Here is a 13,968-nt window from a genome sequence, read left to right on the forward strand (position 1 = left end):
CCCGTTGCCAAGTTCATTTGGGGACTGTGTGTAGGACTGAGACCCGAGAACCAGGACCTGTTCCATAAAAAAATAAAATAAATACTGAACCGAATGATTTTCGGCCGGTCTGTTCTATTAACGTTTGTCGAACTTGCATTTCTCATGTTTTTGACTCATAAAATTCATACGCAGCTAGATGGAATAATAGGCTACGTAGTATGGGTGCATAGTGTAGCTACATTGGGTCATTTGAGTATGGATTTTATAAGGTTTTAAAAATAGGAAAGCTGTGACAGTTAAGTAAATTAAGTTTCCAACATTCCACATCTCGTTTCTCCCGTTAAAAGTACGCGAATTGGGACTCACCTTCAGTGTTTACTAGTTTTGTTCCCTGTATCTGCAGCGCGAAGCTTTACATCGTGACCAGTGTAGTCCATTTCCCGAACGAATGACTCTTATGAACCGGTTCCTTTTAGTGAATCAAAAATTACACGGCTGCAAGTGTGGTCCGATTCCCGACTGAGTGACTCTTATGAATTGATTCATTTTAGTGTAAGATTCGGTCAGAACTTTCGTTCTGTTGTGATTGTGTGACATTAATCAGTGTAGTTAAGGACTGGTTGTTTATATGACAACGTGTATAGTTAAATATACACAATTTGAGTTTTGTACTGATCAGTGGTATTTTATGAAAATAGATTAAATCATTAATTACATATGTAGGCTAACCTGTTTTTTTTGTTTTTTTGCTATTTTTATTATATAGTTATTGTATTGCACTTATTCCACTTGTTAAAAGTCTCTCCTTTGTAAGAGTTGTTTTAGATGTATTACTTTGTAATGATTTCTATCTGTTCTCTTAAAATCTTAAATGATCTCATCATTTGGCATTAAATGCAGTTTTTTCCAAATATTTCTTCCTCTGAAGTATAAAAAGAACCATCAGGGAACAAAATCGTTAAGAGGAGCCAGAATCTGAAACAAATTCATTAAATTCCTTATGATTCCCATCCCTGGTGATGACATCTTTTCAAGCTTATTTTCTGCTCCAGTTCATACTGCTCTACTGCTGTTTGTGTCAAGTTTGTTGTGCATTTAAAAATCAAATATGTTTTTGAACATCCTGGATTTTAGAAATTAGGTTTCTTATGACACTTCCCTTAAACATCTTCATTACATTGCTTTCCCATGCGCCTGCTATTGAAACCACCAAATATATTGCATATATGTAATGCTCTATAAGTCTTATCTTTTTCTTTAATTCTCTGCAGTGAATGCTAGAGATATGATCATGACTGCGGCATGGGAGTGACGTGACAGCAGGATTGGCCTTTCCCTCCAAGCAACCTTATATCCACACTCCCACATCATGCGCTTCTCTCTTCGGAGAGACAAAACTGACTGAATGAACGACTACACTGAGAAAGATTGTGCGAGTGTGAAAATGGATGAGTCTGCGCTCCTGGACCTGTTAGAGTGTCCGGTCTGCTTGGAGCGACTGGACACCACGGCAAAGGTTTTGCCGTGCCAGCACACGTTTTGTCGGCGATGCCTGCTTGGGATTGTGGGGTCGCGTGGAGAACTGCGCTGCCCGGAGTGCCGCACACTAGTGGAGAGTGGCGTGGATGAGTTGCCTAGCAACATCCTCCTGGTACGGCTACTGGACGGCATCAAGCAGAGGCCGAGGAGGACGGGAAGCATGCATGGCACGTGTACTAATGGATCGGCAGCGGCGGGGGTCAGAGCACAGGGTGCCGGAGCTGGCCAGAGGGATCCAGGTCCCACGGGGGCACAGTCTCAGAGGGTCCAGGCCAAGAGCACTCCAGTTAGGGTAAGTTTAGATGGTTTTGTTGGACTCACACAGTCCCATATATCAGACAGATCTGATCAGATGCAGTTAACTTGTTTTTACATGCAGAAAAACTTAAATGAATGGAGTTCTGTTAGCTTAATGGTTATCTCGGTGGAGAACTGTTTGTCTTGCCCCATCTCGTCTGGTCATGAGTGGTACCGCACTATTGGTGTAAATCACACCATGGAGACTTCCTGCAAAGCCTAAGCTTGAAAAATCTCTGAAATAATTAGGTGTTTAGGGAATTTGAAATGCTTCTCTCTTCTTCACTCTGTCATCTATATCATTATTTTGGTTAATGAACTCTAAATAAAGAGTTTGTTTAGGATGAGTCTAATTTACATTCAGGAAAATGAATACTGGGTGGACTGTTTCTAAGAGTTTAGAAGAAACCACTTTCTCTGATGTTTCGTTTATGTGCACTTAAGTTCGATTTCAGTCGGACTAAAGCAGTCATTGTCATGTAAATGCTTTAGTCTGACTGAAATCGCGTCTTCATTTCTTTATTTTCAAAACTAAAACCATTCATTCTAAAAACCCCAGAGAGCCCTTAAAAGGATAGTTCACCCAAAAATGAAAATTCTGCCATCATTTACTCACACTTATGTGGTTCCAAACCTGTATGAATTTCTTTCTTCTGCTGATAAAATAAGATATTATAAAGAATGTTGGAAATCAAACAGTTCATGGACCCCATTTATTTCAGCCCGTTCTCATCCCAAGGTGTCATACTGGCGCTTTTGACATTTCGTCTACATCCAACGCACATGGCACCCTTTAGCGTCAATATGAGACGCAGATAGATATGGGCCAGAAGGCGCCTCCTAGCAGTCTAACCCTAACCCTACCCCAGACCTAAACCTACCCATAGCCGAACAAAGCTATCTGCGTCTCATATTGACGCTAAAGGGTGCCATGTGCGTTGGATGTAGACGAAATGTCAAAAGCGTCAGTATATGATGCCCTAGGATGAGAATGCGTTGTTTATTTCCATAGTGGGAAAAACAAATACTATGGAAGTCATTGGCTACCAACTGTCTGGCTACCAACATTCTTTAAAATATCTTCTTTTCTGTTCAACAGAAGAGAGAAACTCATACAGGCGTTCGTTTTTGACAATAGCCCGTTAATAAGCACTTCTCATTACAAGTTTGGTTAATGGTTGGCGCATGTTCCGTTCCCAAATGCACGATATGCAACCCAAACTCAACAGATCATGAGCTACTCGTGTGAAATTGAACACAGTGCCAGCACTTCACCCTGAAATATGCAACGGCGGTGCATATATTTATTAATTTAAATCACAGCCTATGCGATTTGATAATCGCACTAAGCCATATCGTGATTTCGGTTTTATTTCGCTTAATTGCGCAGCCCCAACAGACTAGAGAGAACTAGAGAAAATCTTGTTAGCTCAGGGCATTGTGCTGCTTCTAAAGCAACTTAAGCAGCTGAGGTAAGCCTTCTTTCCTGCTGAGAGAAAGTTGCATTAACTGCATCTTATCCAGCACTTTTGTTGTTGGGTGTGTTTGTGTATTTGGATGTCTTTATATTTTTTTCTATGTGAGAGGGAGAAAAAAAAGGAAGCAAAAATGTTGCAAGCGGACACCATTGTGTTTGTGGCTGTTTGTGTCTGAGTGAGAGCGCACACGTTTCTGCCAGTATAACTTTCAAACAAAGTGTCCCTGCGGATCAGGATAGTTGTCATAGCAGCAGTTTTGTGATTGTGTGTTTTGTTGTGTTCCACCTTTTGGTTTTGCACTGTAACAAAACACAGGTGTCCCTACAATCAAGCCCTCTGTCATCTCTCCCACACAGACTTATGGGACAGAAAGAGGCCTCCACCCAAAGCATGATGGGTGGCGGCATTCTAAGTCAGACATCTCCGGTCTATAATCTTTTAATATCCTTCTTTTGTTGTTCATAAACATCAGTGCTGTGAAATGACAGCTGGATTGGCCTAATAAGATAGTCGTCCCTCTCATATTCAACAAACTTAAGTTTTAAAGATAATCTTATTTTCCTGTCTTCAAAAGAAGCTCATCAGGGGTTTCTACTCTATGACTCACTAAGTTTGACACTCTTTGTCTCCCCCACAATCTACGGTAATGCTATTTTTCATAAAGTTTTTTTTTTCTTTTGCCATGAATTGTATTCATTATGTATTTAAATAATGCATAAAATAGATCAAGTGTCAGTAAAGACATTTAGAATGTCTCGAAACTAATATATATATTTTTTTTAACTTTTTCAAGTAGCACAACTGTTTTCAGCATTGATAATAATAAGAAATTGACTTATAATTGACTAAAGGCTTCAATGTACAATTAACAGTAAACTAGGAGAATCTTTAGTTGGGGGCAGCCCTACAAATTAGAATGATTTCTGAAGGATCATGTGACTCTGAAGACTGGACTAATGGCTAATGAACATTCAGCTTTGCCGTCACATGAACATTTTGAAGTGTATTAAAATAGAAAACGGTTATTTCAAATTGTTAAATATATTTCACAATTAGGCTACTGTTTTTACTGTATTTTTTTAAATCAATTACAGCCTTGCTGAGCACAAGATACTTAGACCCCCTTTTCTGTGAATATCATCCATTGTTGGTTACTTCTACATTATATCCATTTAAATCTGGATTATTTCACATGCACGTTTCTTTACATTTTGAAGATTCAGTTATTGGATGATAAAATCACTTCTCATATTTTCAGTCTGTTTTCTATTTCTGTAAACTCTTGAACTGAATCCCAAACCCACTATTTTTAAATTTGCCTTTGTTTGTGATTACACGTATTCTTCCTTTAGTTGGCATCACTACAATAGCACCTCCTCCTTAATAAAGTACCCTCAGAGCAAGACTACATCTCTGAAAATAATCAAATCTGACTGACTTTCCCTACACACACTCTTATCTAATTAGCTTGTCAGTGTACATATCATGCTTTAAGAACACAGTCATTAGCATTAGGCTGTTTGAAAGAGCCGACTGAATCCAACAAAGTGAGGTAATGTAAGGTTGTAAACTCTAAAACTCGTTTATTCAAAAAAAAAAAAAAAAAACAAGTTCCCCTCAACTCTTGCACGCGCAAACTTGGCAGTGATTGTTTCTTATCTTCTCTCTCTTTGTGCCCACTGTGTTTTCGCACGCCAACCTATTTAAGGGTGTATCTGAGATGCTGTAAACAGCCTAGCTGCCGGAGGAATGGGCTTTTTACAGCAGTTGTAGCTTCAAACAGAGCCTGTGATTCAGAGGGGGTGTAAGGACCAGGAATGCATCTGAGACTACATGATAACAGAGCGTTGTGTGAGTGGCAGGTCTGTTATTTAGGTCTTCAGAGAGGTTTTGTTAAATCTGACACATGATATGCTCTGCTTTGGAGATGCACAAAACACGCACTCACGCATGGAAGCAAACTAGCGTTAAGGAGAAGAATTCCTCCCTGGTTCAGGGATACACGCATGCAGACATCCACACCCCTGAGATCTTGGTTGTCAAGTGTTGCATTATGTGGCTGTTTCAGCACCTGCGTACTAGTGTATACATGAAGTAGGTGGCATATTTTATCTGCACTCAAAAAAAAAGAAGAAAAGTGTAGCCTCAACAACAACAAAAATGAACACACCTGTTTGCATCAATCTTTTTGAGTTATGTCAACTTTGAACCAACAAACTACATTGAGTTAGAGAACTAAATAATTTGTAAAACATAAAAAAAAAAAAGTTGCCTGATAACTAAAAAAATTAAGTTGCTCCAAGTACTTGAGTTGTAGCCTTGGAACCAATTACTCGTACTGATTTCAGTTAAAATCCGCATCTATCACTGCACATGCTTAATGTGGCTTATTTAGCATTTAAATTTAATGATCAAGTAAGATATTAATTATCACTAACATTAGTGTTGTTATTGTTTAGAGAGTCAAAGTAGTGTTTGCCTTCACGTAGTCTACTCTTCACCACAGTAGTAACCACAAAAACTTCAACATAACAGAAACTCAGAACTGTAGAACTATAAAACAGCATTGACCAATAACAGGTATTTCCCTTCACTAAAAAACAAACAAAATAACACTTTATTTCAACATTTATTCTCCTTATCCAGTCCTATGCAAAGCATGCTGGGAACTATCCAGTGCCCAAAATCCAGTCATCAAGACAATTTCATTAAGTTACTACAACTTAATAAAATTTTTAAAAAATCAGTTAACGCAGAATTTGAGTTGATGTAATGATCAACATTAGTATGTCAACAAAACAATGTTTTAATAACTTAAAAGGTTTAATTAAATCAATAAATTATGCATTTTAAGTTGTGGTAACAGGTTACTTTTTCCTTTTGTTGTTGTGTAACAGGTAAGTTGTGGTAACAGGTTACCATTACTTTTTAGAGTCCATCAAGTCTGAATACGAGTTTGCAGTGTTTACTGAACGTGATTGTCCAGTATAGTCCGTTTCATGAACAAATGACTTTCTCCTGTTCTTTTTAATGAATCTGAACCACACAGTTACCAATGTAGCCTGGTTCACAAACAAATTACTCTTAGGAATCAGAAACATACTGTGCAACAAGTGTGATCAGATTCATGAATCAGAGACATATAACCTGACCAGTTTATTATAATTCACAAACAAATGACTCTTTTGAGCCATGCCTTTGTAATGAATCAGAAATACACCTGACCAATTTATTCTGATTCGTAAACAATATAGTTCAAAATGAATAGTTGCTGATTATAATGAATAGTTTAAAGACACTGGATTGAACTGATACAAAAGACGTATTATGTCTAATCTTGTATAATATATAGAATGGACATTCTAACAGAAAATGACTCAAATGAATTTAAATCAAATCAGAATGAAAATGAATCATGAGAGCTTGTGAATCAGAATTGAAATGGGAAGTCATTCGATACTTATTTGATCCGTAAAACCACAAGAAGTGATCAAATACCCCAAGTGTCCCAAACAGTGAATGCTTTTGCGTGAGGTATGCATTGGATGTCTGAAGCTGAAACCATGCCATCCCTGGACCTCATCCAGTGGGTTCAAGTGTTTCTGAGGGGGAAAGAGGTGGGGTGCGGAGACATGCAGGTGGACTCCATGAGCCGCTGAAAAGCTGAAAGATCAAAGAACGCACTGATACCCATGAGTCCCAGTGGGCAAAGGGTGCCGCTCCCCTCTCACCTCTCTCTTTCTGATTTTGTCTTTCTCCGTCCGATTTCTATCAGAGCTGAAGAATAGCAGGAGGTGCGGTCTAGCAGACAGATGCATAACAGCTTATTGTTAGCGGCCACCTCTGATCTGACAGACTCAGGGCAGTGAAGGGGGTGAACACCATACACTGTGTGTCTGCGTGAGGCGTACGAACCCCTACAGCTGTCTTTTAGATTTAAATAAGAGGCTGAATAGGTGGGAAAGAGAATGAAGGACACTAGAGCTAAGGACTAAGGATCAGCCATTTTTTATGTTTTTGAAAAAAATCTAATTATGCTCACCAAGGCTGCATTTATTTGATATAAAATACAGTACAAACAGTAATATTGTGAAATGTTATTACCATTTAAAAGACCTGTTTTCTATTTAAATATATTTTAAAATGTAAGTTATTCCTGTGATGGCAAAGCTGAATTTTCAGCAACTATTACTGATTCAGTAGCTGTGTTTTTGGACCCTAATAATCCGACTGTAATCGGACTAGTAGCACAGTCAGAGTAAATAATTCACATGTAACCACATTAGTCGGAATGAATTGGCCAAATCCGGTTGAAATTTCATTCAGATTGTAAGGGGTGGTTTAAACCTTTTCTAATCCGATCGAAAGAACATGCAAACAATTGATCGGATTGAAAACCTAAACCGGAAAGTACTGCGCATGTGCAATGACATAAAAATGGCGTATGACGCGTGGAGCAAACTGTTGTTATTGTTGTTTCATTTTAAATTTCTCCTTTCCACTCATCGTCTGTGAAGTGGATCAGGAAAACTGCCCACCAGTCCTTGTTTCGTACTCTCATCAACAGAAGCCTTGTTTTGGGCGCGGGAAGGGCTTGAAAATTTTTTATCCGATCACTTTCACGTTAACACTACGTTAGGATTCATTTCCGATTGAAACAAAAGGTGTCCATGTAAATGTAGCTACTGTCACATGGTCCTTCAGAAATCATTCTAATATGCTGATCTGGTGCTCAAGAAATATTTAATATTATTAATATATCAATGTTGAAAACAATTGTGCTGCTTAGTATTTTCGTATAAGTCATGATACCTTTTTTTTTTTTTTGGATTCAAAAAGATTAAAAAGAACAGCATTTATTTGAAATAGAAATGTTTTGTAGTATGCATTTCTTTACTGTCACTTTTGATCAATTTAATGCATAATTTCTTAAAAAAAAAACGTTTAAACCTCAAACTTTTAAATGTTAGTGTATATAGACTGTATTTGAAATCTGAATATGTAACGATATGATTTAAATATTGAAACTCCAGCACTATCGGCAGATTATGATAGATGTCTACCTTCACCTCACGGCGATAAGCTGTTTGCTTTTCTTACTTGAAAAGTTACATTTGCATAAAGTCACACATTTCTCATCTTCTTTGACGCTCTCACCACTTGTTCTAATCTGTTGTCAATCCCACAATCCCCTGAGCGTGCCTGTCTCTCAGCTCCCATAGATAATAAATCGAGAAGACCTGCTCCTCTCAGCTCACTCCACACCAGTGGACACGTACGGTGAAGGGCTGAATGTCAGCTGTTTCGGTGATTCTCCCTACCGCAGAGCTCGAAAAGCCACTTCGCTGAAACAACTCAGAGGGACGCCTGCTGACTAATCACAAGCAGTTTTATTGTGCGTGTGATGCATATGCATTTGTGTGTTTGTGAATGACTTGCCTGGATGCCGCCTGGGGTTCACCTTTTTATGAACAGGCTTTGAGAAGAGGCTTGTGTTCAGTTTGTGTAGGAGGCAGAATGTTCATTGAGTTGGTTATTAGTTTGAATGAATGCGGATCTGTCTCGCAGTGTTTCCTGAACTGATTTTATAGTCTTTATTAAATTTAAAATAATTCTTCAAATGCAAACACGTAGCTTAACTAGCGTAGTGACTTATTGTGAACCAATTCTTTAATGAATTGCTCAAAAAAACCTCACAAACTTACCATTTGAATCAGTCGGATGAATCACTCACTGTATGATCTCGTTGAATCAGTCAGAATGGCTAATCATTTAATATCTGATTCTGTTACTGATCATGACATGTGTAGCGAAATGAACAAGACCTGTTTTGTGTAGTTAAGGTTTGTACAACTGTCTGGTTTGAAAGATATTCTTTTGATATTACATTTTATTTTTTTATTTTTTGATGAACAACAGATCAATATTATTTATTTATTGCTGAAAATGTTTAAATATGTTATTAACTACCATTCAAAAGTGTTATTTTGTCACAAAACATTGTGAAATATTATTACAGTCTACAATAACTGTTTTCTATTTGAATATACTGTATTTTAAAATGTAATTTATTCTTGTGATGAAAGAATCTAGTCTTCAGTGTCACATGATCCTTCAGAAATCATTCTAATATGATGATTTGCTCAAGAAACATTTCTTATTATTATCACTGTTAAAAAGAGTTGGGCTGCTTAATATTTTTGTGGAAACTTTTTTTTAAAGGATTCTTTGATAAATAGAAAGTGCAGTATTTATTTGTAATATAAATCTTTTGTAACATTATAAATGTCTTTACTGTCACTTTTGATCAATTTAATACATCAATGCTGAATGAAAGTATTTTGAACGGTAGTGTATTCAGCAAAAACAGAACTCACTCAGCAGGAAACACTGGTGTCTTGATTTTCTGTGAGACTCTGAAACTGCGCGCCAACATAATGATGGTTTAACCTCATCACTTTCTCCTCCCGTTCTGAGACGACGGGACTCGGCTTTCTGTGGCCAGCAGGTCAGCTAGGTTGTCAGAGATGAAACAAAGAGGAACAGCTCATGGGTCGTAGGTCAGATGTGAGAGGTCATGTGACTGGGGTCAGCATTGGAGCAGGAGGTAGAGAGCAGTAATGCAATTCAAAGCTACCCTTTGATCTTCCTCATACACGCATTCAGAAATGTATTAATATTTAATCAGATTCTAAATCGGCTTTGGATAAAGGAATGATGTAATGAATCCCCATATCTGGCAGTGAGAAAGCGTTAGCAGCTGCTGTGTTAGCCCAGAGCGCGCATTTTAAATCTAATATCTTGATATGAGTGGCAAAATGGTGAAGGCCTTAAGTTTAATTGATGAACGAGTGCTTGGTTTAATGGCCTTGTGGGTTGAGGCTTAGTCTCTTCTTCAGATGGCTTGCTCATATAGAACTTCACAGTTATCAGTTATTTCCCTCAACATTGTGATCGGGATTATTATTTCAATTAATAGATTTTACATTTAAATACTTAAATAATGTATTTTGATTATCCCATCCCATTATAATCATTGATACTGTCACTTTTATTTACCCTGCAAAATGACACAATGGGCCCTATCTTGCACCCAGCGCAATTGACTTTGTACACTGACGCATGTATCATTCCTATTTTGCACCTGCGCACAGCGGACTTTTCCCTCCACAGACGCACGTCGGTAAACTAGGAAATACATTTGCGCTCCCCGGGGCGGTAAGAGGAGGCGTGTTCCGGCGCAAACGTTCCCTCATGCTATTTTGCAGGTTTAGAAAACAATTCCGCCACTGACCAGGAAAAACCTAGTATAAAGTCAGTGGTGCGTTGCGCATGTTATTCATATGCTATTTTAAGGGCGCATGCTTGGCCATAATCAATGTAGCATGTGCACAACGCGCATGCACTTTGATTCTCTCATCTACACAGAAGCAGCAGTTTTCATTTTTGCAAATCATACATTATTACGATAGATAGATAGATAGTTTATTATAAAAGCATAAATCTAGCTTACACATTTACCCAAATTATCATACGCCTGTTTAACCGAAGTTAATATGGGTGGGTTTCTCCCATCCCCAATGTCACTTCTCTGTGTTTTACGGCCCTGACGAGAACGTCGGTCTCCTCGGCTGTGAACCGCTGCTGGCGCGCGCCTGCCTGGCAAATCCGCCGTTATAATAGCAATCCGCCATGGAACAAGCGCGCCTGCTCTTAAAGGGAATGTGAGATGTCGCTCTGATTGGTTTATTTCACGTTACGCCCAAACCACACCTATGAATAATGAAGCTACTTCAGACCAACCCATTTTAGATTTGCGTCGGGCGCAAGAGTAATTTATCCCGCCGGTATAATAGCAACAGCACCCAAGACCCGCCCACAAAGTTACTTGCGTTTCAGACCGTTAAAATAGGGCCCATTGTCTATTGAATCCACTGGTGATTTTCTTCAGTCATTTTTGTCACTGATAAAAGAAGTTAAACATGAAACAATAAACAACATTGTAATGTCCATAATTTCTCAAAAGCTGAGATCTGATTGGCTGGACTAACGCCAATTTCTTGGAGTTGGAAAGCACATTTTTATCAGTCCACCGGTAAACAATAACCACTTCAGAAGAATAACAATAATAGACAGTATTTGTCAAAGTTTGCGATTTTCACGGCATTGAAAGAGTGCTTTAATTGTTTATTAAGCTTTTTCAAAGTTATTTATTAAAAAAAAAAGTTAGCTGGTTATATATTGATCAAGTGTGAGATGCTAAACAACAACAACAAAAAAAACAGCTGTTATCACCACAGCCCGTCTGTCTGAGTGTTGGACCACAATCGCTATGAACAAAGTTCATTTTCTCTCTCTTTACCCCACATACCCTACAGATTACAAGAGAAAACCTTAACATTTCACCCGGTCGCACACCCACACGCACCGCTTGGGACCGTTCAACTCAAAGTGTTTGTCCATTAGTGACAGTTTCGTGAGAGCAACCTCCTTGGTGGAAACCTCCTCAAACCCCAAAAGCCCTAAAATCTAAACTCTGCGGGCCGCTCTTTTGATGTGTAAAGCTTTTCCTCTCTTCCTGCCTCTTCTCAGCAGTCTGTTTGCTTGTGTTCGCCTCTCTGTGTTTTTTTGGCGGTACTTGGTGTTTTACGCAAGGAACAAGGAATGCTGTTTATTGCGTCCTGGCACGTATACAAGTGACATTCCTTTGACCCGCCCCTTTGCTTCCCTGTGGCCGGGCGGGCAGCGTTGACTCACACTGGCCCTTTTTGATGATGTCATGGTTGCCGCGGCATCCTCTGGCTGACCCGTGCCTGTGTCGAATAACCCCTTCATTAAGGCCCAGTAGGCAACGCTGTACAGATCTCAGTGCACACAGATCCTTCTCTCTCTTGTCTCTTCTTTTCCTTCCCGCTGTAGTCTCTGCAAGCGTATCAGCTCGTTTCCCCCTCTCTCCCCTTTCATTACCCATTACTCCCTTGCTTCCATTTTCTTGTTCTCTGCCTTTTCATCTGTTTCGCCTTTTTTAATTCCCCCCCTCATTTCTCTCGCAGCCGTTAGCAGGAAGTCATTCTCAACAGCGTAATGTTTCCCACAGGCCTCCAGATGGTTTGTGTTTGAGTGTGTATGTGCGTATTAACAATAAATGAGGCTGATGTGAGGTGTATTTCACAGTTTGGCCCACTATTTGTGAAAAGTCTTGTTGTTTTTGAGTGTATTCAGAGGTGTGTGTGCGTTAGCATGCTGCGGCGCAGGCAGGTGGTTTGGGGTTTGTTGTGTTTTGGATGTGTTTGTGTATGCTGTGGTTCTGCTGGGTGTGACTGTCCATTTCTCTGCCCTGAGGTTACATAATTTCAGGGTAGGGATCAAAAGACCTAATCAGGTGTTAAAAGCGTAACCATGGAGACTGACTCTCTGTTTAGTGGAGAACGCCGGTGGGCCCTTGGGGAAGGGTGTGTGAGTTTCTCTGTCTCTGTGTGTTTAAGTGTCTTGGATGTCAGGAATTACTCATGTCTTTAAGCTGAAACTAGACTAATTGCAGTTTCAGTTCCGACATGGTTTGCTTGAAAATAGTGTCGAATTTTTTTGGTGTATTAAAGTGCGAATGACTGATATTATTTTTGCACTGACTTTTTGTTCACGGTCTGGTCCTCATGCAGTTTATTCTGCCTGAGAGTCACTTAGTTATTTGAGAAATTAAATAACTAAAAATGAAAATGAATTTTAACTAAACATGGAGACTGGGTATCAATACGGATTTCATTCTGATTCACAAGCTCTTGTTTTGATTCTGATTTGATTTGATTCTATTCCAATTAGTATATTTCACATAATGTTTGATTTCTCTCTGCTAATGTTATATATTTCACAGGGCAGAAGTTTAGGCTGAATCAAATCAATGATTTGTCATTTTGGACTATTCAACTAGCACGATTCACAGAGTAAAGGCCAATTCACAATAAGAACAATAAACTATATTAGTGTCCACACCAACAGAAGATAACGTTCTATTGATTGTAAACTTGTGCTGCAGTTTTGTCATCTGGCATGCACTTTAAATGCTCAGGTGGATTGTGATTGGTTGTTAATGATTGTATCTTACATTAGCTGTGTCTTTATCGTTATAGCTGTGGTGTAGAGTTACAATGATTAGGTTATTCAAACTTTATTGTTATTGTCCTTGGAATGAACAGGCCTTAAAAGATAGATTTTATTTAATTTAATTTTTTATTTTTAAGCATTACTATCAGGATCATTCACATAAAGATTGTTTTCCATGCTCTTACTCCTAAACCAGCCAGTCAGATTGTAAATGGTTAGGTTATCTCAATCTGTAGGTTGGATTAGACCAATATACCCTTGAATATTTCATTTGGTAATATTAACATCTGCTCCTCACACATACATACACACGCGCACACACACTTGCATGCATTCATTCATTGCTGCCATCTGCATCTTTCCCAGCTGAGTCACATCTGGTCATTATTCACCAATCAATAAACTCCAACCAATCCATATATCATCATGCCACTGTGTTGTGTGTGTCTGTGTGTGTGATGGGTGGCATATTCGCAAGACACCTGAGCTCTCCTGACAGCTGTGTTTTTGTGTTTGTAATGTTTTCTTTTGGTGCTGTTTTGTAGTAAATCTGTCACACCTGTGATGGCCC

The 13,968-nt window shown here is 38.8% G+C and overlaps 1 protein-coding gene across 1 annotated transcript in view; it reads left to right on the forward strand.

Moving 5' to 3' along the window:
• Positions 1-13,968, forward strand: part of sh3rf1 (SH3 domain containing ring finger 1) — a 52,253-nt gene that overhangs the window by 1,307 nt on the left and 36,978 nt on the right. Inside the window, exon 2 of the mRNA XM_084432727.1 lies at positions 1,254-1,813. Within this exon, the coding sequence (XP_084288853.1) occupies positions 1,388-1,813 (426 nt within the window). The 5' untranslated portion in view covers positions 1,254-1,387. The remainder of the gene's footprint in view (positions 1-1,253; positions 1,814-13,968) is intronic.

This window comes from Rutilus rutilus (assembly GCF_951802725.1).
Source record: "Rutilus rutilus genome assembly, chromosome: 15".
NCBI classification, from domain to species: Eukaryota; Metazoa; Chordata; class Actinopteri; order Cypriniformes; family Leuciscidae; genus Rutilus; species Rutilus rutilus.